At 39.5% G+C, this 24,685-nt stretch overlaps 1 protein-coding gene across 1 annotated transcript in view; it reads left to right on the top strand.

Moving 5' to 3' along the window:
- ANO2 (anoctamin 2) overlaps positions 1–10,496 on the top strand; it is a 198,376-nt gene extending 187,880 nt beyond the window's left edge. Inside the window, exons 21-25 of the mRNA XM_035892080.1 lie at positions 513–665; positions 765–817; positions 2,769–2,950; positions 8,409–8,514; positions 10,215–10,496. Of these exons, the coding sequence (XP_035747973.1) occupies positions 513–665; positions 765–817; positions 2,769–2,950; positions 8,409–8,514; positions 10,215–10,496 (776 nt within the window). The remainder of the gene's footprint in view (positions 1–512; positions 666–764; positions 818–2,768; positions 2,951–8,408; positions 8,515–10,214) is intronic.
- Positions 10,497–24,685: the final 14,189 nt, after the last annotated feature.

Raw genomic sequence — 24,685 nt, 5'->3', positions numbered from 1 at the left:
ATAAGGAGGGATGGCAATGCTATACGACACCACAGGCTTGTGCATCCACAAAGATACTTATTCTTTTCCTGCTCTTGATAGATTGCCAGCAAGTTTTCCAAAGGATGCTGGGAAGAAACAGTGACCCCTTGTAGATTTTTTCCTCCCGCTTGTGTATAATTTTCCTTACAGGCAAAAGGATAGGGAAGAACAGCACAGTTGTAATAAGTTAATTACGTATAAATGCAGAAGAGTACACCCCAAATACTTTGTCCCTTATTAAATTTATTATTTATGTTGGTTTGTGTTTGTGCTAGAGACTAGAAGCTTTATTAGAAACATTTGTAAAGCATAGTGACAAAACTTTCTGTCTTTCATAGCCTTTCTTTGTGATATTTATTACCAGGACCAAATTGTAAAGTGGAGTTTTATGGGTTTTGTAACCCACAAAGCTGATCAACAATTTGCTGTAAGCTGCATTTACCAGCTGTCTTTGGAAGATATCAAAAAAACATTACGTATTTCTCTTCCAGTTATCCAGTTTGGCTTTGTCACACTCTTTGTTGCCTCCTTCCCTCTGGCACCTCTCTTTGCTCTCCTGAACAACATCATAGAAGTCCGTCTTGATGCAAAAAAATTTGTTACTGAACTGAGGAGGCCAGACACAGTAAGAGCAAAAGATATAGGTAAGTAATGAAAAAACTTTACAGTGAACACCAACAATTCAATAAGGAAGAAGAAAAATGATAGTAAATTAATTAATAAGTTCTGTTTTTCACTTACAGGAATTTGGTATAACATTTTGAGTGGTATTGGAAAGCTTTCAGTTATTATTAATGTAAGTATTTGGTTACAACAGTTTCTAACCATGATGTTGGGAGCTTATATTGGCCCTCCAACTTAATTTAAAAGGGAAGGCTAATTTTCTCAATTGTTACAAAATACAATAAAATCTAAATTATCCAGTTCATTCTTGTGGAAGTGTAAAACGATTTAATTACAAGTGAGATGACCATTCACTCACCTCAGTCTCTCTATCTTTGTGTTATGTAGGACAGGAAGACTAATTTGTTTAAGAAAACCAGTGAAGGGGTTGTAAGCAGGCAACACTTCAGATAATTGACAAAGATCTACTTCTCGTTCATACCCGTGCCTTTTTCTGTTACTTTGCTAGTATAAGTTTTGGTATGAATAAAAAGGATGCAAATATGACATCCTAGATTCTAGGAGCAGAAAGTCCTTAGCTAGACAGCATTAGCATTTGTTTTGATATATATAGGTATGGTTATATCCCTAAGCATAATTTCTCCCTCAGAGTAAGTATTTCTGTAGGAGTAGCTTTTTTTTTTTTTTTTTTTGAGTTGGGCTACACACTCCCCAGGCTACAAACTCTTAACAGAAAAATACATTCTTTCATGGAACAGGAATGATTACATGAATATAATGCATGTCTGGTATACGGATATATTATGTTTATTGTCCTACATGTGTTCCTTAAGTAAAATTTTTCTGTATATGCGTTAAGATAAAAAAGACTTAGCCCTAGGAATTTAATCATAATACTGTCTAGTGGGGTTTTGGCCCACAGATCATGGAATAATAGAATCATTTAGGTTGGAAAAGACCCTTAAGGTCATTGAGTCCGATTATAAAATAGCAAAAGAATCAAAGCATTTTAGAAAGGCAGGTGATTGTCACTACTGAAGAGGAAACTTGTGCAGAGGTGTTATGTAATGTATCTAGTAAAAAAGCTTCCAGCACATCAGGACTCTGTAGCAGTATGCAAAACTATCATTACAACTGGGAGAATTATAATGCCTCCAGAGAAGAAGTGTTGTTTGACTTGGGTGAAGCATTGTTCACTTATGGCTCGGCTGTTTCCAGGATTTAAGGTAGGAAGTCTGTGCAGCCCTGCACATACCCATAATTTTGCTGTCAGGCATGGATTTCAGGTTTCCAGCACTGATCTGTGCTGGATGAGCAAAACTCTGCAGCCTCTTGATTTTATCTGAAAACACTTTGCAGATTTATGATCCCTGGTTATTTTCTGCGTCAAAAAAACTCTGAACACTTTTATTTCCTGGGGATTCCATTAAAGTATCAGTTAGCTAATTTTTGTTGACAGAAATGTAAATATGTGCATACCAATTAAAAAAAATACTGAATGTTCAGTTCGGCTTCTCCATCTGAAGAATATTGATGCATGCATAAAATGTCATTTTAAATGAATCTAATGAATTCTTATTGATATTATTTAGATAATTCTGTGTATGATTCACTTCAAAATTATACCATTTTTATATGAGCATGAGATCCACAGATGTCAGATGTGTAAATCCTGATGCAGAGGGGAAAATGGAGGATAACTACCTTACACTCAACTGGTGTATCTCAGATAACACTGTGTAACTACACCAAATTATACTCTAAATTATACCAGCTAGTTATTGTGTCTTCTTGTAGTTGTTTAAAACTAGTGATGAACCTCCTAATGGCTCCATGGATGGAGAGCTGGAGAAATGTACAGTACATTGATTTCTTTTGCTGCTCTATGCTCTAAGAAATATTCCACTTCCCTAACTACAAACTTCCCCTGGAGAGACAGAGCAGGTTGCTGTGCATTTATATAAGTATACGTTGTGTACCAGGTCTGGTCATTTAACTTTCACTTCATCACCACTCTAAACTTACTTGAACATGAAAATTATCACCTGAATTAACTTAATCTGAAACATGTTAGACCTAGATTCATGATGCTGTTGTTCGGTTGGGGTTTTTTTGTCTCTCAGGCTTTTGTAATTGCTGTCACATCAGATTTCATTCCACGCCTTATGTATCAATACGCATACAGTCAAAATGGAACCATGCATGGCTTCATCAATCACACACTCTCATACTTCAATGTCAGTCATCTCAAGGCTGGAACACAGCCAGAAAACTCCCCGTTTGCACAGGATGTTATATTCTGCAGGTAAAGTACTTCTAATGACAGTTTGCATAGTCAAAGTAATGTCTTTGGGTCTTTTGTCAGACAAAATTTTTCCAAGTGGAACTGATAATATTTGTGCCTTTAAAAAAGTGGTTTTAAGAGTATAGCTTTTAGACTGTTCTCACTATGTCAGAAGGTTCTTATAAAGATTTTTTCCAGTGCATTAGAAGGCAAAATAAACAATTTAGGCAGACTTACTCAAATAAAAAAAAAAAAAATCCTTTCTTTATTGAGAGACATAACTTTCATTAAAAATGAGTTTTTAAAATGGACACCCACTAATTAATTTTAAATATTTGCTGTCTTTACCCTTCTAAAAGGAAATCAATTTAGAAAAAAAAGCAGCCACTTAAAAGCAAAACGAGAAATTAACTTTGTAATTATGCTTCTAACAGGTGCTGTAAATTGCCCTTCAGAACAGTTCACTTCTTTCACTGATTATTTAAGGGATCATATTCTAGCTAGATTCCTGAAGTAGCCAAAAGCCTCCCCTTGCTTCTAAATGACTGCACATTTCTAAGTGTAAACTACATACTTATCTGCCACGAAATCAGGGTTTTTTTCCATTCTGATTTTATTAGGGAATAAGAGGTTTTGCTCAAATAGGTTAAGAAGGGGTAAATGGAAGTGCTTCAATGAGGCCTACAAATCAATACTCCTCTTAGAAAATATATTAAATATTGTAATGTAATAATTTTCAAGAAAGAAGTCTTGAAGTTGGCATTATTCAATGTAGTTTACACACGTTTATCTCCTGCTCCCGTGCAAGCAAATTTTAATCATACTTAGGATCCCACTGATTTTAAGCAGAGTATTTATATCACCCAGCTATAGCCCACAAAAATTACGCATCTCATTTCCTTCACTGGAAGCAGAGTAAATGCAGAGAGAAAACTGTCTCTCTAACTCAGGCACTGCTCTTGGGTTTGCCTTTGGAACGTACCTACCTTCCTACCTTGACTACAACAGAGGCTAGATGAGTGTACAGATAAGACTCCTAACTTAAACAGGTAAAGAGAGAGCATATAACTTGGCACAGCCATATCCCGGTGTCAGGAACTTTGTTAAAGGAATCTCTGCTGCTTCTTGGGAGGTGGCGAGATGAGAGTGAGGGCAGACAGAAAGGAAAAAATAGCTCTGCAGTGCTTAAAGCTGCATGCTGTGGTCTACCTGCTGCTTAGCTTGTGGCAGACAGGGTAAAGCACTTTAAACCTTGGGTCTGTCCTCTTCCTTTTCTCAAAAGGTTCCCTGTGAGCTCTGCTATTCCCCATTTCAGTATGTTGCTAGGAGTTATTTTGTAATATTATGAAATATTATGTAATATTACATGTGAGAGTGTGCAGCATCTTCGTACTTCCTGATAGACTCATAAGTCTGTGAAATGCTTTTCTGCTCTCAGTTCCTAGCACTTTTAAATTTGTATCCCCAAATTAGCCTGTGTTTTCCTTCAACAAGCTTCTCGATCCATACGGATCCCTCACTTGACTGTGATTTTGCTGCTTTCACTTTGCTACTGTTTACCTGGTCTCAGTCACTGGCTTCTATTTATGGTGTGTGACTGCCAGTGTATTTGGAAACGTGTGCCTTAATAATGGTGATGAAATGCACTCCTCCGATGAGCATGGATTCAACAGAGCCAAAATACAGGGAGAAGAGAACAATCCACACTAGGTATAAAAGTGGTCCCTGCCTGATAATATCAAGTCTATGCCACTGGGGGGGGGGGAAAGAGATTGCAGATAAGAAGGTACACTAAATGTTTGACCATGTACTAGTCTGAATGAGAAACAACTATGAGAGCATTTCTGTTCCAGTATCAGGAAACAATTGGGAAAAGATGTCAGCATCCACATTCACTGTTTCTCGTTATCATCCGCCTCATTTGAATCTTATCAAAATCACAGCTTTGGACAGAACTATCAATGTGAAAAAATATGGGGTATCTAGCTTGTGTCCCAAGAGACAAGCAACAAACACTGTCCCTTAAGCTGGAACTCAAATCTGCTTTTCTGTTTCTGGCAAATATGTTGGGAACAAGCTGACCTCTCTTATTCTTAGATTTCTGTGACCTCTGGAGATAAATCTGGTTACAATAAGCCTGCATTTTGCTCCTTACGGGCATTGCCAGAGATTAAGGTATCTTAAAAATAACCGCAACAAGCCAGAAACAACTCTCCCACCAAACATCCAGATACATTCTTTGAATATTTTGAGCAGCATTTTCTACAATGTTGTGAACTCTTCGACACTGCTTCCAAATAAACATTGCTGTAACGCCATTCTGATGCATAACATCAGTTGTAATGATTTTTTTCAGAGCAAAACGACATTTGTGTAGCTGAAGGCAAATTAAAAGCAAACCTTGCTAAGTTATGTGACATTTTTATTGGCTTAGCCCTTTTCATCTTTATAATCTGGTATGATAATGGAGTACTTGAAAGCATGCTGATCACACTGAAAAGAAGAAAGCAGCAGATAGGGAGTCATTAAAGGGACTCTTCCCTTAACACAAGCCTGCTCCAATATTCAGCAAATTTATAAAGTGTCTTAGAATTAATTAATTTTCTTAATGCCATGGGATTCATCTCATCTGCTCCCAATGATCAGTGCTAGATTCTAATGTTTTTTCCCTGAGCAATTCTTGTACACTCCTGCATTGCTAAAACACTACTTCCTTGTGATTTGGTCATGTTTTCTTAAATTTCTTGTCAAAGACCAGATGAAAAAGGAAATTAAGCAGATCAGTTTATTTAGATGGATTCACAATTCCACCTACATACACATTTTTATTTTTTCTACCAGTTTTTCTTTTTCCCCATGCAATACACTTTCAAAATATACTTTCATATGTCTCTTAGCTCTGCCTGCAGTTTGGTTTTGTCTGTCTTGCCTGGTCCTCTCCATTCATCCTCACTTCCTCAGCATATTTCTACTCTTAGTGTGCATTTTTCTTTTTTCCCCTCAGAACATTTCTGTGCTCTGTTCTTAAACCACATTGACTACTTCATATTCTTGTCCTTTTTCATTGGAGTTACAGTTGTTTACTATCTTTTCAACACAGTAGTCTTTGGACCACCAGTTGTTTGCTCTTCCTAACATACCTGCTGAAACAAATATTTTAAGAATGAAGAATTGAAGAGGTGAGGGAAAAGATGGACTTTTGGGGAAAGAAACTACCTGTAGGATATAGTGGTTAGAAAAGGCCTGGGTTATTGCACTTTGAAGTCCAATGTGCCACAGAATAATTAAAAAAGGAGGTGGGGAGGAGGCCCAGCTACCTTGTCTGTAGCTCTTACCACATCTCCCTTCACCATAAATCATTTGCTAGTGTTCTGTTGAATGTAGATTCAGGCATCATAAGCAGTGTGATTTCCAGCTGAGCCAGGAGAAATTTCCATGGGGTCTGATGTCCTGCAACACTTACATAGTTTGTGAAGCTTAGAGTACACTAAATGGAAAACCCACCACAGTTGGTGACCCTTGCAGGTGAACCTGGGCTCCATTTCAAGACTGGAATTGATTTATAGTGCTAGGCAAAATCCACAACAAACTCAGTGGTTTTCCTCGGCTTTGATGTTCAAGCAGATTACATTCAAGGGAACTGATTCTGGCCCTCACTGCAGCCCTCATACATAGATTTGAGAAACATGTGGGAGTCCACATTGTACAGAAAGGTACTAAAAGGGGAATCTCACAGTGCAGGTACAGCATAGGACCAAACAGGAATCCCATGCAAGACAGGACAGAGACCTCAGCGGCTGCACACACACCACTGAACAAAACAAATAACTCAGGGTCTAACACAGCTCAGGTAGTGCTTCCATAAATTAATACAGCCCCCAATTTACATCTGTTTTCTCCTCCTCTCCTTCCTCCCTCTCCCCATTGTGGGTTGTAACTTGTGTGCTTTGTATCCAGAAGGTGCAGCACAGAATTACATCCAGCATTTCAGACTGAATTTCTTGGCAGGGAGTGAGGGGGCAGGGATGTAGGGGGTGTGTGGATTGTAAATGTATAATTTAACATGCAAAACCACGTGGACAGAACCTGAAGGTAATTTTGGTAAGCGCACCTGCAAACTGAAGCTGACAGATTTTATATATGAACCTTCTCCATTATCTCCCGATGGAGGCTTTTCCACAGTCTAATGAATCTTACTGTCAGGAAGGGTTTTGTGGTATTCAAAACAGATTTTCCATTTCTTAATTTCATCCCATTACTCCTAGTCAAACACTGTGAACAGCACTAAATTATCCCTTTCAGTCCTAAGGGCACAATTTGTGCATGGTTATCCTGTCCAACTGTGGCTGTTACGTACCAAAGCGGAGCAATACATGTGCTCTTCTTTAATCTTTTCTGGTGAGTCAGTCTCCTCAGCCCCTGGATTGTTTTGCTGAACTGCCTTGAATCTGTTGCTTCCCCCCCACACACACACACATACTTTTTTTTCTCTCTGAAATCCCCACAACTGAATGGCTGAATGCAGCATTCCAGGTGTGGCTTTACCTGAGCTGTTCAGAGAAGGTCTAATACCCCCCCAGCACCATTGTGCCTTTTGTTTATACCTCCACAAGTCCTACTGTCCTGCTGCCGTGTTTCAAACTTGTGCTAACTTGCTGGCCACTGTAAGCTCCAGGCTATTTTGATTGCATTTTCTTTCAAACTCTATCCTTTCAAAGATCCTTCAATTGTTTTATTTTTAATTATTTTCCATTTCCCCAGATTATTCCCATTGTGTTTCCTGTCTGTATTTCTTACTGCTTTCTGCGTTTCCTGCTATTTGCAAAACTTACCAATTTAGGAGCATCTGTGACTTTTATTAGCCTGTTGTTTACTTCCAGATGATTGATGATAATACTAAAAGCATCAGTCTTTACACCAAACCACTAAGGCTCTGTTTTATCCTGTCTAAGGCTAGACAGTTAACTTAGGAAGTGCCTTTCCCGTGGCTCCCCCTGTTGTTAACGCAAAGACAGGAACCACCAAAGTGTGAGTCAGATTTTACATGGCCTGAATTATTCCCTAAATTAATCACGGTTTTGGTGGGATGAATGCAGGCTTGTCTCCTTTAGACTGAAATTGCCTTGGACTATCTCTATGCTTTAATTTCAACACTTTATTCCCTTTACACTGAGGCCAATTTAACATTAGCAAAAGAAAAGGAGACATTTGTAAATCCTGGAAAATCTGGAAATTTCCAACATTAGAACAATGTTCTGATTTTGGTTACAACTGTGAAAACCAGACTAAGCTTGCTAAATTCAGTGGAGATAGTCCAGCTCTAATTCTGGAGTTGTATTTCATAATAAGCGTTGAAGTAGGAACATCTGGAGGATTTGATTCTTTAGGTTTTGTGACTGGAAAATCATGTTAATCAAAACAATTGGTGCAGGCGGAGATTGCGGGAATTGGTTGATAACTGATCTGTCTCCATTGACAGGTTCAAAGACTACAGAGAACCACCTTGGTCCCAAAATCAGTATGAGTTTTCTAAACAGTACTGGGCAGTCTTATCTGCTCGCTTGGCTTTCGTTATTCTGTTTCAGGTAAGTCTGTTGAGTTCTGGATGAAGTCCTGTGTAACATGCTCTAGGAGAACCTGCTTTAGCAGGAGGGTTGGACTAGATGATCTCCCACGGTCTCTTCCAACCCTTACCATTCTGTGATTCTGTGCGATTCTGTTGCTGCAATTTCAGTCACAGAAATGTCATAACAAATGAGTTGAAATGCATGTGCCAAAGAAGTCCCATGTCCAATAGAGCTTTTCTGTTTGCTAATACCCAGCTTGATGTGCTTGCACCCAGCCTGCTGACGTGTCAGTGGGCTGCAGCACGGTTTCTCCCTTCGGCGTACTGTGTCACACCTCCTCAGTGGAGATTTCCTCTCCCTTCATGGAAGGAAAGCCCTGCCACCTGCATTAGACCCTGGCACTAGCAGTGATCCCTAAAATACCCCCAGGCTCTTGAACATTTCAGTTAAGTGGGCTCTGCCAGCTTTCATACTCCCAGGGGCACCATTTATAAAAAGCACATAAATGCTATGTAGGTTTTTGAAATGCCATTCTTTACCCAAAGCCAGAAATAAATAGAAGTAATAAATCCTCCAAGGTCTTTTGCTACTTTCTGCAAGTAAGTGGAGTAAATTCTCCCCAGTGTGGAGATTTGATTGGCAAGGGATTTGCTATCATGTCTTACCTTTTGAATGGCAGAAGCCTTCTGTTCTCCTCCATGATCTGGGATCCCTCCACAGTCAAACTGGGCCCACCATATTGAAGTCTGCCTGTCTTTTCTCCTCACCTGCCAAATATTCCTAAGTCTGACTGTGAGTCTTGCCTGGTTTATATTGCCCTCTTCTGCTTCTTTGCTCTGTCTTCAGTAATTTTCCACCACGGGCTGCAAAACATTTGAAACCAACTGGTTAAGCTGGGCTTCAAATAGCCTGCCTGTTGTTCTGCCATAGTACATTCCCTGGTTAATTAGCTCCATTGTCTCAGATGGGGACGGAGGGTTCATGCTAGTAGCCTTGTCAGCAAATGTTCTCACACATTTTGAGGCATTACACAACACAGCAGCTTTCAAAGCATTATCATGATAATATAAAAACCCAAAGCATAATTTATTTATAAATTTTACAAACAAGCAAAACTTCTTGCCCAGTCTGCTTCCTGTCTCTCTGTTATGAGCACCACCTATAATGACCTTAACACCTGAAGTTCACAGTGTGGCTTGCACACTGCAGTAGTATAAAAAGATCCTGCTTGTCAGCAGGCAGAAGGATTTGAGGACAAAATGATCACGGAAGTTGACTGCTCTCTGCTCAGGACACATTGGAAACACATGGGCATGATTGTGTTGGAGGATGCTTTCTCTGATGTTGCCCTTATTGTAATGGATTCTGAACTCAGTCTCCATGAATTTGATGTTGAGAACTGAGCACCTATGAATGCCTGTAAAGAATAAGGCTGGTTTAGTTGCTTAGGCCATGAATCATTTGATGAATCCAAGTCCTTTCCCGTTTTAAACCTAACTGAAACATGTGTTTAATTCAGCTGCTTGGCTGAGGGGGCAGTTGTGCTCAACTGTGAGCTGTTTCTTGAACTAAGGCCTTACTCAACTGCTTAATACTACATGCCATCAGCAAAATATGTTTGATTCCTGTCTCATAGCTGTAGAAAAGGTTTGATTTTTCTCTAGTGCAAGTATTCTGGATTTTTTATACTTGCTTCACGTCTGTTGCTGTGTTTGCAGAACTTGGTGATGTTCCTCAGTGTTCTGGTTGACTGGATGATTCCTGACATCCCCAAGGACATCAGTGAACAGATCAAAAAGGAGAAGAGTGTGCTTATTGACTTCTTCCTGAAGGAAGAGCATGAAAAACTGAAGCTGATTGAAAGCTTCATCGCACGTGACAAGAAGAAACACAAAAGTGGGACTAAAGGCGAAAGGATCCGGGCTGCCAGCTTCTGTCAGTTTAACCAAAGTCGGAAAGGCAGCTTTGCCTCCTTTAGCTCACAGCACACGGAAGTGTGACTCCTTAGGGAAGGGTAGCATACTGTGCTTACCTCTGTAATACCTGCTTACTGTGTGACATGATTATGAACCTGGAGCAACAGAGGGAGTGACAGTCAAGGAAGCGACAGGGAGCAAGAATGAGGCTTTTTTTGCTTCCTTGGAAACTCCATATGCAAGGGTCTCCATTACATTTTATATGCTAGCTGGGCTGCAGAATTTTCAGACTTTATCAGTGTGAGATAAGGGCTATATCATGGCTGTAGCTGGTCCTTGTGGTGATGAATGTAAGTTGGGTAGGCAGGCAGGAACTCTCCTCGCTCCTTCAGTCTCAGTGGTAGGACGGCAACCATACCTCTTCCTGCAGGTGCCCTGTGGGGCACGGGGAAGAGAAGGGACACTCCTGCCCTAGTATCTGTCTTTTGGCAGATCCGACTGACCACCGCAAAGTGCACACAACACATGGTCTCGTGGCTTGTAGCTGCCAGCAGATGGTTTATAAACGTGGAGTCTCAAGGAGTCATTGTGCCTTCCTAGCATACACTGCCACTTGGTGCTGTTCTGTAGAGCACGCAGGGCTGTTAAGGGCACAGAGCTGTGGGAAGGAATGAAAGTCACTGAGCACTTTCATCAACAGATATATTGTGTTTTGCTTAGCAGGAGCCTGAATGTATGTGCTAATGAGCAGAGAGGCCACTACATACGCATCAGAATGAAGTAAAGCTGCTAGAACTAGGAAATCTCATTGTTATTTGCTGTCCTGAACAAAAAAAAAACCCAAAACAACAAAATACCCCGCGTGTTTGATTCTTCCCTCACTTAGACTGGGAATTCAGCCAGTATCAAGAGGAATCCTGCCACTAAACCAACACTAGTGGGAAGATGACGAGGGAGAATGGAATCAAGCCTTGTAAATTATGTGGCATCTTCATGTACACTGTGCATAAAGTAACAGAATTTTCTGCTGTTGTGCATTTACTGCAAAGTAAAGTATCTTGCAGAGCTGCATTTTGTTGGAAGATGTGTTCACTAACCAAGCTTTCACCTACAAGCATTTAATTTTATTCTGTTATGAATGAAAATAAAACTTTCTTAAAAAATCTGTTTCTTTTCCTGTAGATTCTGTTTCTAACCCAACTTGAAATTTGGAGTCCATATAAAAGGTTTTCTTCTCATTTTGTCTTCTTGACAATGCTTTCAAAACCATCAAAAACAGAAACCAAAAGAAGTGCTTCCACTTCAGGCGTTGTATACAATACGATTGCTCTTTAACATTACAATGGTATTTTATATATGCCTGAAGCCTGATTTTAATTGTTCTGTTAGATGGAAAGATCTTTTTCTATAAGAATTTTTTGTAATTTAATGAGAGATGTGAAAATAATTGTGGTTTTTTTTTCATTCAGTGCCTAAACTGAAGAAAATTAAAATGGGAGAACCGTTTTAGGATGGGATGAAATGAAAAGTTTCATTCTGGAGTTTAATTTTTAAAGTTTCATTTAAGGCTATTTATCCCTTCTATATAGTAGATCAATTCTGAAATTATAATGTCAACTTGAATAAAATTGCAAATGGTTAACTTTGTTGAACTAAAAGTCTGACCTCTCCAAATGTTTTCTTCTTTTTCCCCTGTCAAATCTAATTTGCTGAATTTTTAATTAATTCAGAGAGAGTTCTTTCCCCTTCCAAAACTGGGGGGTTTTTTTGTGAATAACAATTTGCTAGGAATATTGCCCAGATCTCAATTTGACTATATACACTCAAGACTACAAATGTAGTAGTTTGTAAATGTGCAAAAAAGCAGTATTACAAGGTTTCTCCTTTTTTTATATACACATTATCTAAAACAAGCTATTTGAAGAGCTCCTTATGTGTTGTACTGGGTATAAACTATATATACGGTGTTTCTAGTTGATTGAGACAGATAGGAAAATTATGGGAAAATGGTCTTCTTTTTAAATAAAATTTAAGATTTTTCTTAGTCTAAATACCTCATAGTCACCTGTGGTCATCTGAACAACATCCTTGTCAGGCCCCAAAGTCATGTTATTGTATTTGGGGAGGCTAAGAGCATGGGATTTGTATGAGCAAAACATAGCTTTTAAAATTTAGGTATGTTTCCTCTGCAGTCACCAGAGAGAAAGGCACCACCAGCCAGCTACTCATCCCGTCTCGACACTGCTGTCTGAGATGGGCAGATGAATCACCTCGGAGGATGCCCATCTCCTTCCCTGCACTGCAGTGGGAGCCCCAATGTCTGTTTTAGATTTTGCGCTTGGGCTTTCGGTTGCAGAAGTCCAGCACCTAACCTCCCAAGTCAGAGTGCTTAAGATGTTTAGATCACTGAAAGATTTAGTGACTGCAAGATTATGCTTGTTTTGTTTTCTTTTAATTTTGCTAGGTGCTTGAATGAATGTCTTTTGTAAGAATTTGGCTCCCTGCTGCAAATCTGTGACAGGGCTAAGACAGAAGCCTTGGTTTCCCTCCTCTAAAATTAATGTTTAAACAAGGGTACAGTATCTCCTCAAAGTGTCTCATTTTACTTTCAAAAGACCAATAAGCCCTGTCAGGGATTCCAGGGTCTAATATATCAAGACAGTCAATATTAATCACATCTTTTCCCTCATTTACACTAGAGGGTATTCTGGGGGTGTATTTGGAGGTTTGGAACTATCTGTGTTTGTTGTTTACAACTCTAGTTGATTGAAATGCAATCAATTTTCTTCACTCCAAAATGCCTCTAATGGGGAGAAACTTTATGTTTCCAAACAGTAGAAATATTAATCTTTCCAGAACTTTAAATTATCATACTGCTCCCTTTCTTTTTCCAGGTATGTGGGACTACTTGCAGAAATGGATTAAGAAAGAGGCTTACAGGTTGCATGGCACCCTCTCTTCCAGTGGCTTGTTGGATGAAGGATATTCAGAGTTAAGGCTTGTCTTAAAATAGAACCATTTTGGTACACCCTCCCTCTACCCAGGAAATACCCTCTTGTCTTTTTAAAAACTATGACTCACTCAAAAACAGTCAGAAAAATTATATCCCAAAGTTGAATACATTAGACTGTTGTTACACAGAATTTCCATAACAAGCAACTGAAATGTTTGCTATGGTCAAAAAATGGTAATGTGTTTCTAGATTTCCTAGAAAAAGGAACTAGAGAAGCCAGCAGATGTACACTGATGCTCTGAAAGTTCTCCTGAGGTTTATGTATTTCACCCAAACAAGGCTGGGAAAGCGGCATAATGGCAATCACGGCTGATGTCCAGATGGGATCTACCATGATGTCACAAACAGGACAGACAGCTCAATTATCTTTATCTGTGATATGGTTTCTGTTTTTCTCTTAAACTTGAGAGTTTCACTTACTGAGAATTCCTGCATGTTTGGTACTTGACTCAGGTGCAGTCCCTGAGGATTGCACCTATTGTTACATTTCTATGGCAACCTCTGGATTCTCCTGACACTGTTTCCCATCAGCTCATGTAATTGTAGATCACTGATTGGGCATTCATTCATTCCCAGTTTCTAACTTATCTCTTTCAGACAAAGCAAGAGTTTATCTGATCTCTTTTTATCAGCATGATACTTGTAAGTTAACCCACAAAGCACCCCCTTACCCTAACTTGTGTCTCAGAAGCAGAGAATGACTGTATTAAGAGACGTGCATGGAAAGTTCTCTCTAGGGAAGAAGAAAACAGGGATGCAAGCTGAAACACAAAGGGGTAATAAAACCTCTGAGCTATTGTCATTCCTTACTTTAGCAATGAAAATGAGCTAAAATCTCTGCAAACGAAAGGAAAAAAATAAGCACAGAAGAAAAAATTTGCATAGATGTTCCTGAAGATTTAGTTCAGAATTTCATACCCTTTCAGATTGTTTCAATTCTGAAGTAAGTAAAAAGCCCAATTAAAACAAAGAAACAAAACCGCGCGTCCCTTTGTATGTGAGTAGCTGATACCACACTGAGTACTACAGTCAAAAAACACCAAATCCATGCTCTAGGCTTCATGTGGAGTTGCATTAAAAGGAATACACATAAATGTAGATACGCATAAATTCAGATCAGAACACTGAGAATAGGAAGCAATGAAATGGAGGAATGAAGCTTGTATAAAGCCTTAACACAGATATAATTGGGTGTACCCTTGTAATTACCAGGCAACATAAGGTGTGTCCACCTTTGTGGCCAGTAGAAGTTCATGGCTACTGAAAGAGTTTGCTGTTCCATGTACCACAACTTCTCCTTTGGACTATTGGTGCAGGGTAGTTTCAAACAGCTTGCAGAAGTTATTCGAGAGAAGAAATTGACCCAGATTGAAGGGGCTCCCTGCTCCTGAGTCATGCTATGCATTTAAATGCCGTTCATTTTCAGAATCCATCCAATCCATGCAGCCAGATGAACCCTCTCACGATGGTTATCTCTAGTTTTATTAAGAGGGCTTTCAGGAGCTGAGTGAAGCTGCAGGATTGTTAACCCTTTCTGTCATGTCTTCTTCATGCAGACTTGCCCATTTTTTTGATCATCGGCACTAGATGTCTTTTTGTGATGGGTGTCATTGGCTTTTCAGTCCTCAGCATTCTCAGTATGTAGAAAATATTTCTATCTAGACCTCTTCTGCAATTTGACCTTTCATGACACTAAAAACTAATGAAACGTAGTCCAGGAAGAAAAGGGTAGCCTATGTGGAAGTATGTCTGTTAAATTATTGCTTGGAAATATCTAACTCAACATGCACAATATTTACCACTGTTAGCAATAAACTCTTCTGACTACAGTAATATAACATCTGTTGCTGTTATGCAGTCTCACCCTTTAATTAGGCACAGATGGTCTTCCTATTCCCCGTCTGGTCTTTTGCTTTTGAGAAGAAAATATAAACCTATTCTTGTAGGTAAATTCCTCCACACCGTATACAGGTTAAGACATCTCATGTGCCCAGTAATACAAGATTTTCAGATATACCAGTAGAAAGCACCTTTATTGCACTTAGAGATACGGAGAGAGGAGGAGGTTGTACACCTGAACTCCCAATTATCTTGTAAAGGACATTGGTGCATGGTTCATCTGAAAGGCCCACAGGCAATGAAGGCGGAGCTATATTTCTGGCATGGAAGTGAGTATAGATTCTGTATGCCCTATGTGCAACCTTTTGAGGAAGGTTCTGCTTTAGTTATTTTCTAAATGTGTTACAACCCTTCCTAAGTCCCTCAGTACTACCAGTACTCTGAATATTCCCTACGGTTCCCATCCTTTACCCATCATCTCCAAATGTACTCAATTATTAATTGATTATTAAATTATTAATCATTGCATTAATTAACAGGCTGCCTTACTGCCTCTTTCAGACTGCCAATGGAATTGTTATAATTAACCAGATTGCCTAACAACTTCTGAGACATCCCGATAATACACTTTATTCATACATAATGATCTAATGAAATTTTTTATGTGTATTTTCAGTGTGCTTGTCAGCACAATCCTGCAGCTTTACTTTTCCTGATTCTCATGAAAGTCACAAAGAATGACTCTTCTGCTCACACACAGCGTTTCTAAGCTATTCCCATTGATGTCCTCGTTCTACAGATGTAGTTTTAATGAGTGAAATGATTACTATGTTATGTCTGCCTCTAATGTGGCCACCTGAGACAAGATCCCCAGATTCAAACCTCAGTGGAATCAGTGGAAGTCTTTCTTTTGGCTTCAGTACCCCCTTGTTCAGAGAGTGTTTCTTCTATGCAACTCTGCATGCAGCTTTCAACCAAATGTAGGAAAGCTAGAGAAATGTGACAGCAGTGATAAAATGTGCATCCACAGCAAATCCTTCCATTGCTATGGTCTTCAATGAACCCCACTATGTCAATGCTATGGAAAATAGCATTGCTCCATGGGCAGTCAGCAGTTTGGGATTGGATCACTCTTCAAAACTGACTAGCAATTTTGTCTATGCTCATACTGATGTCTTGTTAGGGCTGGCTTTAGTAAGGTTGATTTTCAGAACAGTTATCACTCTGTTCTTCCATGTGTCATGGATTTAAGGCAGACACAACTATGATTCACTTTTGAAAACTATTATCCTGGAATTGAAATATAAAAGGAATTAAAAGAATAATTTTATTGATGGTATTCTGATGAAAGAGGAGGTAGTACATGATACTGCTACGAATAATATAAGATAGGTAAGAATCTAAGAATACTGATCCATAATCTAGTTAAATCTATGTAAGTTATGTAGGATACGCAACTTCCGGGGACTACATGCTATAGTGTTTGTTTTCAGTAAGTTCACAGAGAGAATAAACAGGGAAGGAACGTGATCCACCAACTTGGAAAGACTGTTGCAGCCCTGTAGCTGAACGACACATTCTTGGGAAAGACTGTTCTGAGACTTAAAGTTGTGGTTTTTAAGCTAGAAAGAAGCTAGCCAAGGAGGTAGAACAGGGTAACAGGAGAACAGGCCCGCGAAGCTGTAAGAATAAGGCTGTTCTTGTTCGAAAAAAGGTCCCTGCGTGCTTATTGTTGACAGTCACATGCTTTTCAGAACTTACCAATATCGTATTCCAGTCCAGAGCCTCATCCTTTGCTGGAGCTCCAACTACTGTAACGGGATCAGAGGAAAAGACTCACTAGTGCCAGTGTTTCTACATTTGACTGCATAAAATGTCATGGTTCATTCAGTATAAATTTTTATTCTTTCATTGATTACTAATGCTAATGCTAGATGATCCTTGACAAAAATACCTGTATTTCACCAGTCTTAACAATTTCACTTGAAATTCAGGTAGGGGAACAAACTGTTATCTGCTAAAAGGGAAATTACAGGAAGAAATCGCAGCCCTACCTGAATCTGACCTACAAGGTAAAGTCTGTTTCTTGAGTGACTCCTGACTACTCTGCTGAATTTTATACACAAAAGACAGCAAAAATTCAAGACAAAAACTGTGGAGGTTTCAACTGCACAAACACAGACTGAACTAACATTTTCTACCCAGCACTTAAACAGAAAGTTAGCCCTATCCTAACAAGCCAGTTCTTAATAGGATTATTTTCCAAAAGCTTTTCCAGTAGCCACTTCTTTAAATAAGGGACAAACAAGTGTGACAGTAAAGTTATCTTGAATCTTACAGGTGTGGTGTAAACTTTCCTCTGGCATCTAGTGTTTTAGCACCTTTTCCATCTGTTCTGAAGCTTTTTTTATCATTACTATTTTTAAAAAGACAGTTACATATGACCAGTACAATTAAAATCTCAACTAATTCCACAAAACATCCTTCTGTTCATGCTGGGAGAGGGTTTTGTGTTGTTGTTTTGCTACATCTATTCTTCTGAGAAACAACAACATATATTCATAAGAGTTTGGAAACACTGAAGGTCAGTAAGAACATGAACCTATGGGGACATTTAGATCTTGAAGAGTATTCTTACTGTCAGGGCTCTGATTAAGGGCCTGAAAAAGGGGGAGATTTAATTTACAAAATGGGCACTTTGTTATAAAACTAAAACAAATCAACTGTAAAGACAGGATTAAGAGGTTTTGGTTTTGTTTTTTTTTTTTTTTAAAGTAAATATACTCATCATATGACTTGTTCATTCAAATGACATGTAGAACTGGTTCCAGCAGATGGAGCAAGAAAGCAAAAGGAAAACAATGCCATATACCCGGGGTACTCAAAGGAGGTGAACATGTTCATAAAGCAGGACATGAAATACACACAAGTTCATATAACATGCCTCAAACCATGAGAGGAGAAAGCACTTTGAAAGCTACTCCATGGATTCAAGTTCAGTCAGAAGTACTTTTAACATAACTGACACTGACAGGAGTTTTTCCTTGGAATTGGCTTAGTAGATGAAGAAAAATAACTACTTGGGATTTTCTCCAAAGCCAAGAAAATAGATTAATTATAACTGGCTTGTTATTCTCTTGGCTTTAGTGGAGATTAAGACAGCTTAATCCTTCAACAAAAGCTAATGCTGTGAAGAAGTATTAAATGAGACAAGCTTTACATATCCCATAAAATCTTCAGCCTCTTATTTTCCACTGCCTCTCTCTCTTGACTCTATATGCTGTATGTTACCTTGTTTACAAACGGGCCGTGCATCACGGCGAGCATCACGTGCTGCAGGAAATGTGGCTGGAGGCCCCGCACAGGCACAAGCCAGCTGAGCCCCAGCTCCTGGGAGACACTGTGGAACCTCGGGAGCCAAAATAACGCCAAGCTCTTCATTTGGGATGGAATGACTTCCTTTTTTCTTTTTTTCTTTTCTTTCCATTCCCCCCCCCTAGTTAACATCTTCTGGAAAATAAAAAAAAGCCCAAACTTGTTTTGGTAAAAATGAATGCGAAGAGCTCTCACACAAATCAGTGGGTTTTTTTTTTTTTTGTTTTGTTTTTTTTAACTGGACCTATTTATCACAGAAGCCTCTGGCAGTTGGCCAGCAACATCCACAAGGCCTGCGCTCCGTCACCAGCCCAGGAAGTCTGTGACACCCAGCTTAAGGGAAAGGAGAACATCTGCAAGCGTGGCTCCTTCCCCTGCTGACAGTGAGGAGGAGGGTCTCCTTCCTCTTCCAGGCTTGGGGCATGTCAGCCCCTCTTCTTCTTGCTTCTGTCTTAATTCCTAAAACTGGGACTCAGCCCTATGCGATCACCTCTAAGCCCTATATAATCATCCCCACCAGTAGGTATTTTCTGTGCAATTTCCACAGAAATCTTTTGGCAGCAGTGGTCAGCTTGACCTCACTTTCAAGCTTCATCTCTCTGCAGTTTCCTGAGTTTCTTTGCCAAACTTGAGCTGAACAAGCTATTCTGAAAACAACGTAAATATTTGTGGTTAATTTCCTTAAAAAAATAATTTAGGCAACCAACAAGAAAAATATTGAAAATATGCTAAACTTCTTTAAAACTGCCTCCTTTTAAAAATATGCTTTTGATGGACACTTTTTGACTGCCTGTGCTTGTCAGACGGAAGGACCTGAATCGGGAGAGGTACTGGTGCTCGACTGCAAGGCTGCCTCCAAGCTGTGGCTGGCCAGGCTGTGACTGGTGATTCATGTGGAGCACAGGAGTAGTGGAAATGTGGCTCCTGTGCTGGGGCTTCCATCCCAGGGCCATCAGAAAACCTGCATGAGCATCAGGGGTGCTGCAGGGAGCCATTTGTTATCTCCTTTAAGTGACGTGCTTCTCAGGTGTTCTCAAGCTTCTCAGCCTCAAGGTAGTCCCCTATGATTTCTTATCATACGGGCACATTGATGTATGTATATGTGAAGTCAGGCTCGTATCACCTCCACCACAGAAGGGTCTATGCCTGTAGTGCATTGTGACTGCAGTGGTGCTTCCTGCTGCAGGTAATCCCAGCAGGTTTGTATGGTCTCCTATTTTCTCTTTCTTTTGATATAAAAAAGTAGTATTTTCTACCAATTTCTTCTCCTTCATTAGGTTCAAAAACCTGGGAAAAATGAATGACTCCCTTGTCTCCTGCAAAATGACCCTTCACTCAAGTGTGTCCTCGAGGTGTGATGTGGTCCTCCAGCATGTGTCTGCAATGAGCACAGAGAAAGCTGAGAGGTCTGTTCTTCCCTCTGGCTGCATCTGGAGCAGGGTGTACGAGAAAGTCAATGGAAAGGTATGGGGATGTTCCTACATACCAGCCCACACTCCAGGTGCATATGCAGATATGCATTCATACGCATTCACATATTGCAGGGGCAACATGAGGAGTGTGGACACCTGATACCAAAAAGTAAACACAGCTCTCATCTCCACCTTCTTCCCCTCTCCCTTTCCGTTCAGTAAAAGTAGAGGACATCTGACTGACGAGAGCCAGCGTATCAGCAAAGGAAGAGAGCCAGGGAGCCAGGAGACTACGGGCACGTTGCATTTTGCAGCTGTTGGATTCCACTGCAAGGACAAACAACTGCATGGAGACTTTCCCGAGATGTACAGGACCATACCTTCTGTCTGGGACTGGGAAAGCAAAACAGTAAGCAAGAGACTTGTGTGAAGAAAAGAGAGATGTCTGACACTATTAATTAGTCTATGTTTGTAGAGTCGTCTATGTCTGGACATAAACATTGCTCAGCCTGGATAAGAGAAGGCTGCAGGGAGACCTTATTGTGGCCTTTCAGTACTTAAAGGGAGCCTATAGGAAAGATGGGGACAATCTTTTTAGCAAGGCCTGCTGTCACAGGACAAGCAGTAATGGTTTTAAACTAAAAGAGGGTAGGATTAGACTAGATATAAGGAAGAAATTCTTTACAATGAGGGTAGTGATACACTGGAACGGGTTGCCCAGAGAAGTAGTGGAGGTCCCATCCCTGGAAACATTCAAGGCCAGGTTGGACGGGGATCCGAGCAACCTGATCTAGTTAAAGGTGTCCCTGCTCACTGCAGGTGGGGTTGGACTAGATGATCTCTAAAGGACCCTTCCAACCCAAAGCATTCTGTGATTCTATGATCCTGTGGTTTTCCATTTCAATCTGTCGCCTAGCTATCCATGTCAGTCATTTGGGCATCACTGTCTCCCCGAGCACATCCTAGCAGAGGATTGATGGTACATCTTGAAGAAGCACGAAGAGAAAGCTACAGAACAAGAATTTTGCTCTGAATATCTGTAAATAATTTTTAATTAATACCAAATTGAAATTTTAAAAAAAAAAGAACGTAGATGCTTTGTGATAGGAAAGGATGGGATTTGTTAAATAAATAATTCCTTCTGAATTAGTCACCAGGTCTAATTAAGAGATACCAAAGGGACAAGGAATCAGAACAGCAAGTTTAAAGACATATCTAGCTAAAACATAAGATAAAAGTAGTATTTGAAAATATCAAAATAAACAGCGTATGTGAATGTTTTTCTTTGGATAAGCCAAGGGAAATATTTTCCTGGGGTTTGGCCCACACAACATGTAACAGATGAAACCAATCCGGTTGCTCTTTTGAATAAATTACACAATTAATGGATAAAAGGAAGTACAGTTGATGCTAATGCAAAAACTGAATGTCTTTTGAGCAGTAATACCTTGTAAACCCTGACATTTGGGGCCTGCCTAATATTGCATTTACCTTTGTTGCTGGTGTAACTCCTTCAACTGCAAGGGGCTCACAACTGATTTCACCTGTTTGAAAGAGGAAAAGGCTCTTTAACTCCTGGCAAAAATTCTACATCTTTCATCTCTACTGGCAAGACTGCATTTGCTGGATGATTTTTCTCTTTGTTTTAAAGAGAGTCGTGATTATCATCTCTAAACTGCTCTTGAGGAAATCTATTAGTCACAGTTTTGCTCTTCAAACCATTCAGGCAGCCCAGTGGGTCCTCCACCAGTATGGTGTTGCTAACAAATTTGACTAAAGCCTAAAAGGTTTCATTCCAACATCTAGTGAATGCTGAAGGCAATCATGGTTTCTTAGCACAGTGTCATGGATGTCAAGACCAGACACCCCTTTTTAGTGACCTCCTGTTCTCCTCTCTCAGACACTGGCATAAATCAGCTTCATAAACAAAGCAGAGGTGAGAGGAGACTCTCAAAAATCTGATAAGAAAATCCAGATCCCATTCACTCTGTCACCGCTGAGACACACTCCCCATCTGTTCCTGCTCCCTTTCTGTATAAACCTGGGGTAAGTTCAGTTAACTCTGAAGAATGACTTCAGGTCTAATATTGAAATAAAACAAAACCTAGAGTGAAGGTGAGAGATAAGTGTGCAAAATGCCTGTGTGGCTCTTGGCAAACACTAAATGCAGAACAGGCTACAATACAACCTTGTGCTTGAACAAAAGTTTCTATTAAAATACAAAATCTACTTCTATTTGTGATATAGGTTGCTACTAACAGTAAATCTGTACTGTTACTGAATTTCCTAACACTACTGTTCAGGAAGGATGGTTCTTAGTATGTGCTTGTGCGTACACATGGTTTGTGCGATTCCCGGACACAAAGCTACATGAACCTGGGGGGAGGTTTGGGAGCTTATAACAGCAACACATAAATAAAAGGTGTTATGAACATATTGTAATTATCAGAAAAGCCATGTATTTCAAGTCCAGCAAATTAAAAAAAAAGAACAACTGTTAAATACAAAAGAAATCCAAGAATGCTAACGAAAAAAAAAAAGAACAAAACAGTGAAAACATCTTCAAAATCTTAGCCCTACTGGAGAGAAAATATAAGACACATTGCATTTTAAGACAATTTCTCTTAGTGTGAACACTGAAATATATTAATAATAATCATATAACTATTGCATAAAACTATAACTGCACAAACTTGTACATTCTCAAACAATTCATTCTCTACTTAAAATAAGAGTGGGAACGGATCTTGTGCTGTGGCTTAACTCAAGCATCCAGCTATGATAGTGATGGACTGTATTTTAACAGTCTGTGCACAGAGACAGAGGAAGGAATTGGTTCTTGAAACTGAAAGCAAAGCCTAAATAATAAAGTAGGAATAGAAATACCAGTAATGTGTGATAGCTTTGTTTCTGCCTCTGCCCAGAAGGAGGACGCTTAGAAGGATGTTTTGTGTCCAGCCCTTCCCAGCTGAGGCAGAAACAGAGCAATCCTGCATTACTGAGATGAACAAAGCGCAAAAAGGCAGAGAGAGATATTTTTTCTTCCTCTTTGCACATCTGCCTTGTGTATCCCCAGAATCCCAATGTTGGTGCATCTGAGAAAAGGCATTGGAGAGTATTATCTGCACCAGCAGGACTGGGCACTTTCAGGTGGGCTGCCAGGGGTGTTGCACATGACACTCTGGGGACAGCAGTGCTTGATGAATGGGCTCTTGCCTGGAGAAGCCTAACCTCTACATGCAAGGAAGTCCAATATCTGATTTTTCACATTGCCCCTACCGTAAGCATGACAGTATTGTCCCATCTTAGGCTTTACACATAGAAGTTCTGAAAGCAAATAACAGTGTTATTTTTCCCTCCTCTGTATTCCTCTTGACATATTCTTAAAGGACCTAGCTCTATTTCTCAAGCTACCATTTCTATATGTGTACACTAAGTATATATTAATACTCTGATATTCTTGACAGAAAGTGTAGTATAGGTCGGATCCTTAGCCCGGGGCAACTGAAAGAAATCTACTGTTGTAAATGTGAGTAAGAAGATTTAACCCAAATGACCCTCATGTCTTTCTCTCAGATCCTTTAGTTTGACTTGTTTCTGTTTTTTTCACCTCCTTCATTTCTCCCATCTCCAAAAATAAATACAAATCAGTATGTAAAAGGTGGATTGTTTCCTTCTCTGCCTTAGAAGTTTCTCTGTAAAATGTTACATATCCCACCAAAAATGACTCAGAAATGGTGCTGAGCATTATACTGAGGGAAGTGTTATTCCAGCCAGCCCTTGAGCTGGCTTGGGATCTTTTTTCAATATTAACATAACTTGCTGTAAAAATTGGGCCAACTCTCCCTTTGCCATGTGTGGTATTACTCAAGTGAATCTATATTCATCTCAATGTGTCAAGGAAACAGGGCTTTTAATCATGGCTAAATGCATGGTAAATGCACTATATTACACAGTAGCTAGTTACAGACAAATGCCTGATCGTGTAAAAGGATGGGGTGGTTTATTTATTTATTTATTACATACCATAGTTATAACATACACTTGAAACTTTTTATGTTCCTTTTACATTTCCCATTCCTGTCCTCTTCTGAATGTTTGTTGCAGGATTTTAAGCAAATAGACAATAGAAACAGGTTAAGCCTTTGCACTGGTAGTATAAACCCTTCTGCATCCACCAGTTGATCTAGGAACATTATTTACAGCCATGAGTGATACTATTGTAATTAAATGCAAGGAGACTGTGTGTCTGGCTGTTGGAATACGACAGGTAGTTCACTTTCCTCCTTCTCATTTTACAAAAAGTCTCTACTTTGACCACATGTCTATCACGTAGAATTATGGTAGAGCTAAATTCCCAGATGTATGTGTACTGCCTCCATCATATGTTACTACTGACATTCAGCACTGGTTATCCAAGCTTTAATCTCTTCATCTTTAAAACACTGCCATCTGTTGTTTCCAGACGGTTCATTCTTCTGTTTATCCAAAACTTTGTTCCAGGCCATATGGAAAAAATATCTATTTTCAATTAACCATCATATTTTCTTAAAATATACAAGAATGATGAGAAAAAATAGGCATCACTTACGCAATTTGTGAAGGGGATGATAATTTATTACGAACTGTAGTTT

This window comes from Egretta garzetta, unplaced genomic scaffold, assembly GCF_000687185.1.
Source record: "Egretta garzetta isolate BGI_Z169 unplaced genomic scaffold, ASM68718v1 scaffold293, whole genome shotgun sequence".
NCBI lineage: Eukaryota > Metazoa > Chordata > Aves > Pelecaniformes > Ardeidae > Egretta > Egretta garzetta.
This window is presented reverse-complemented; position numbering and strand designations above follow the sequence as displayed.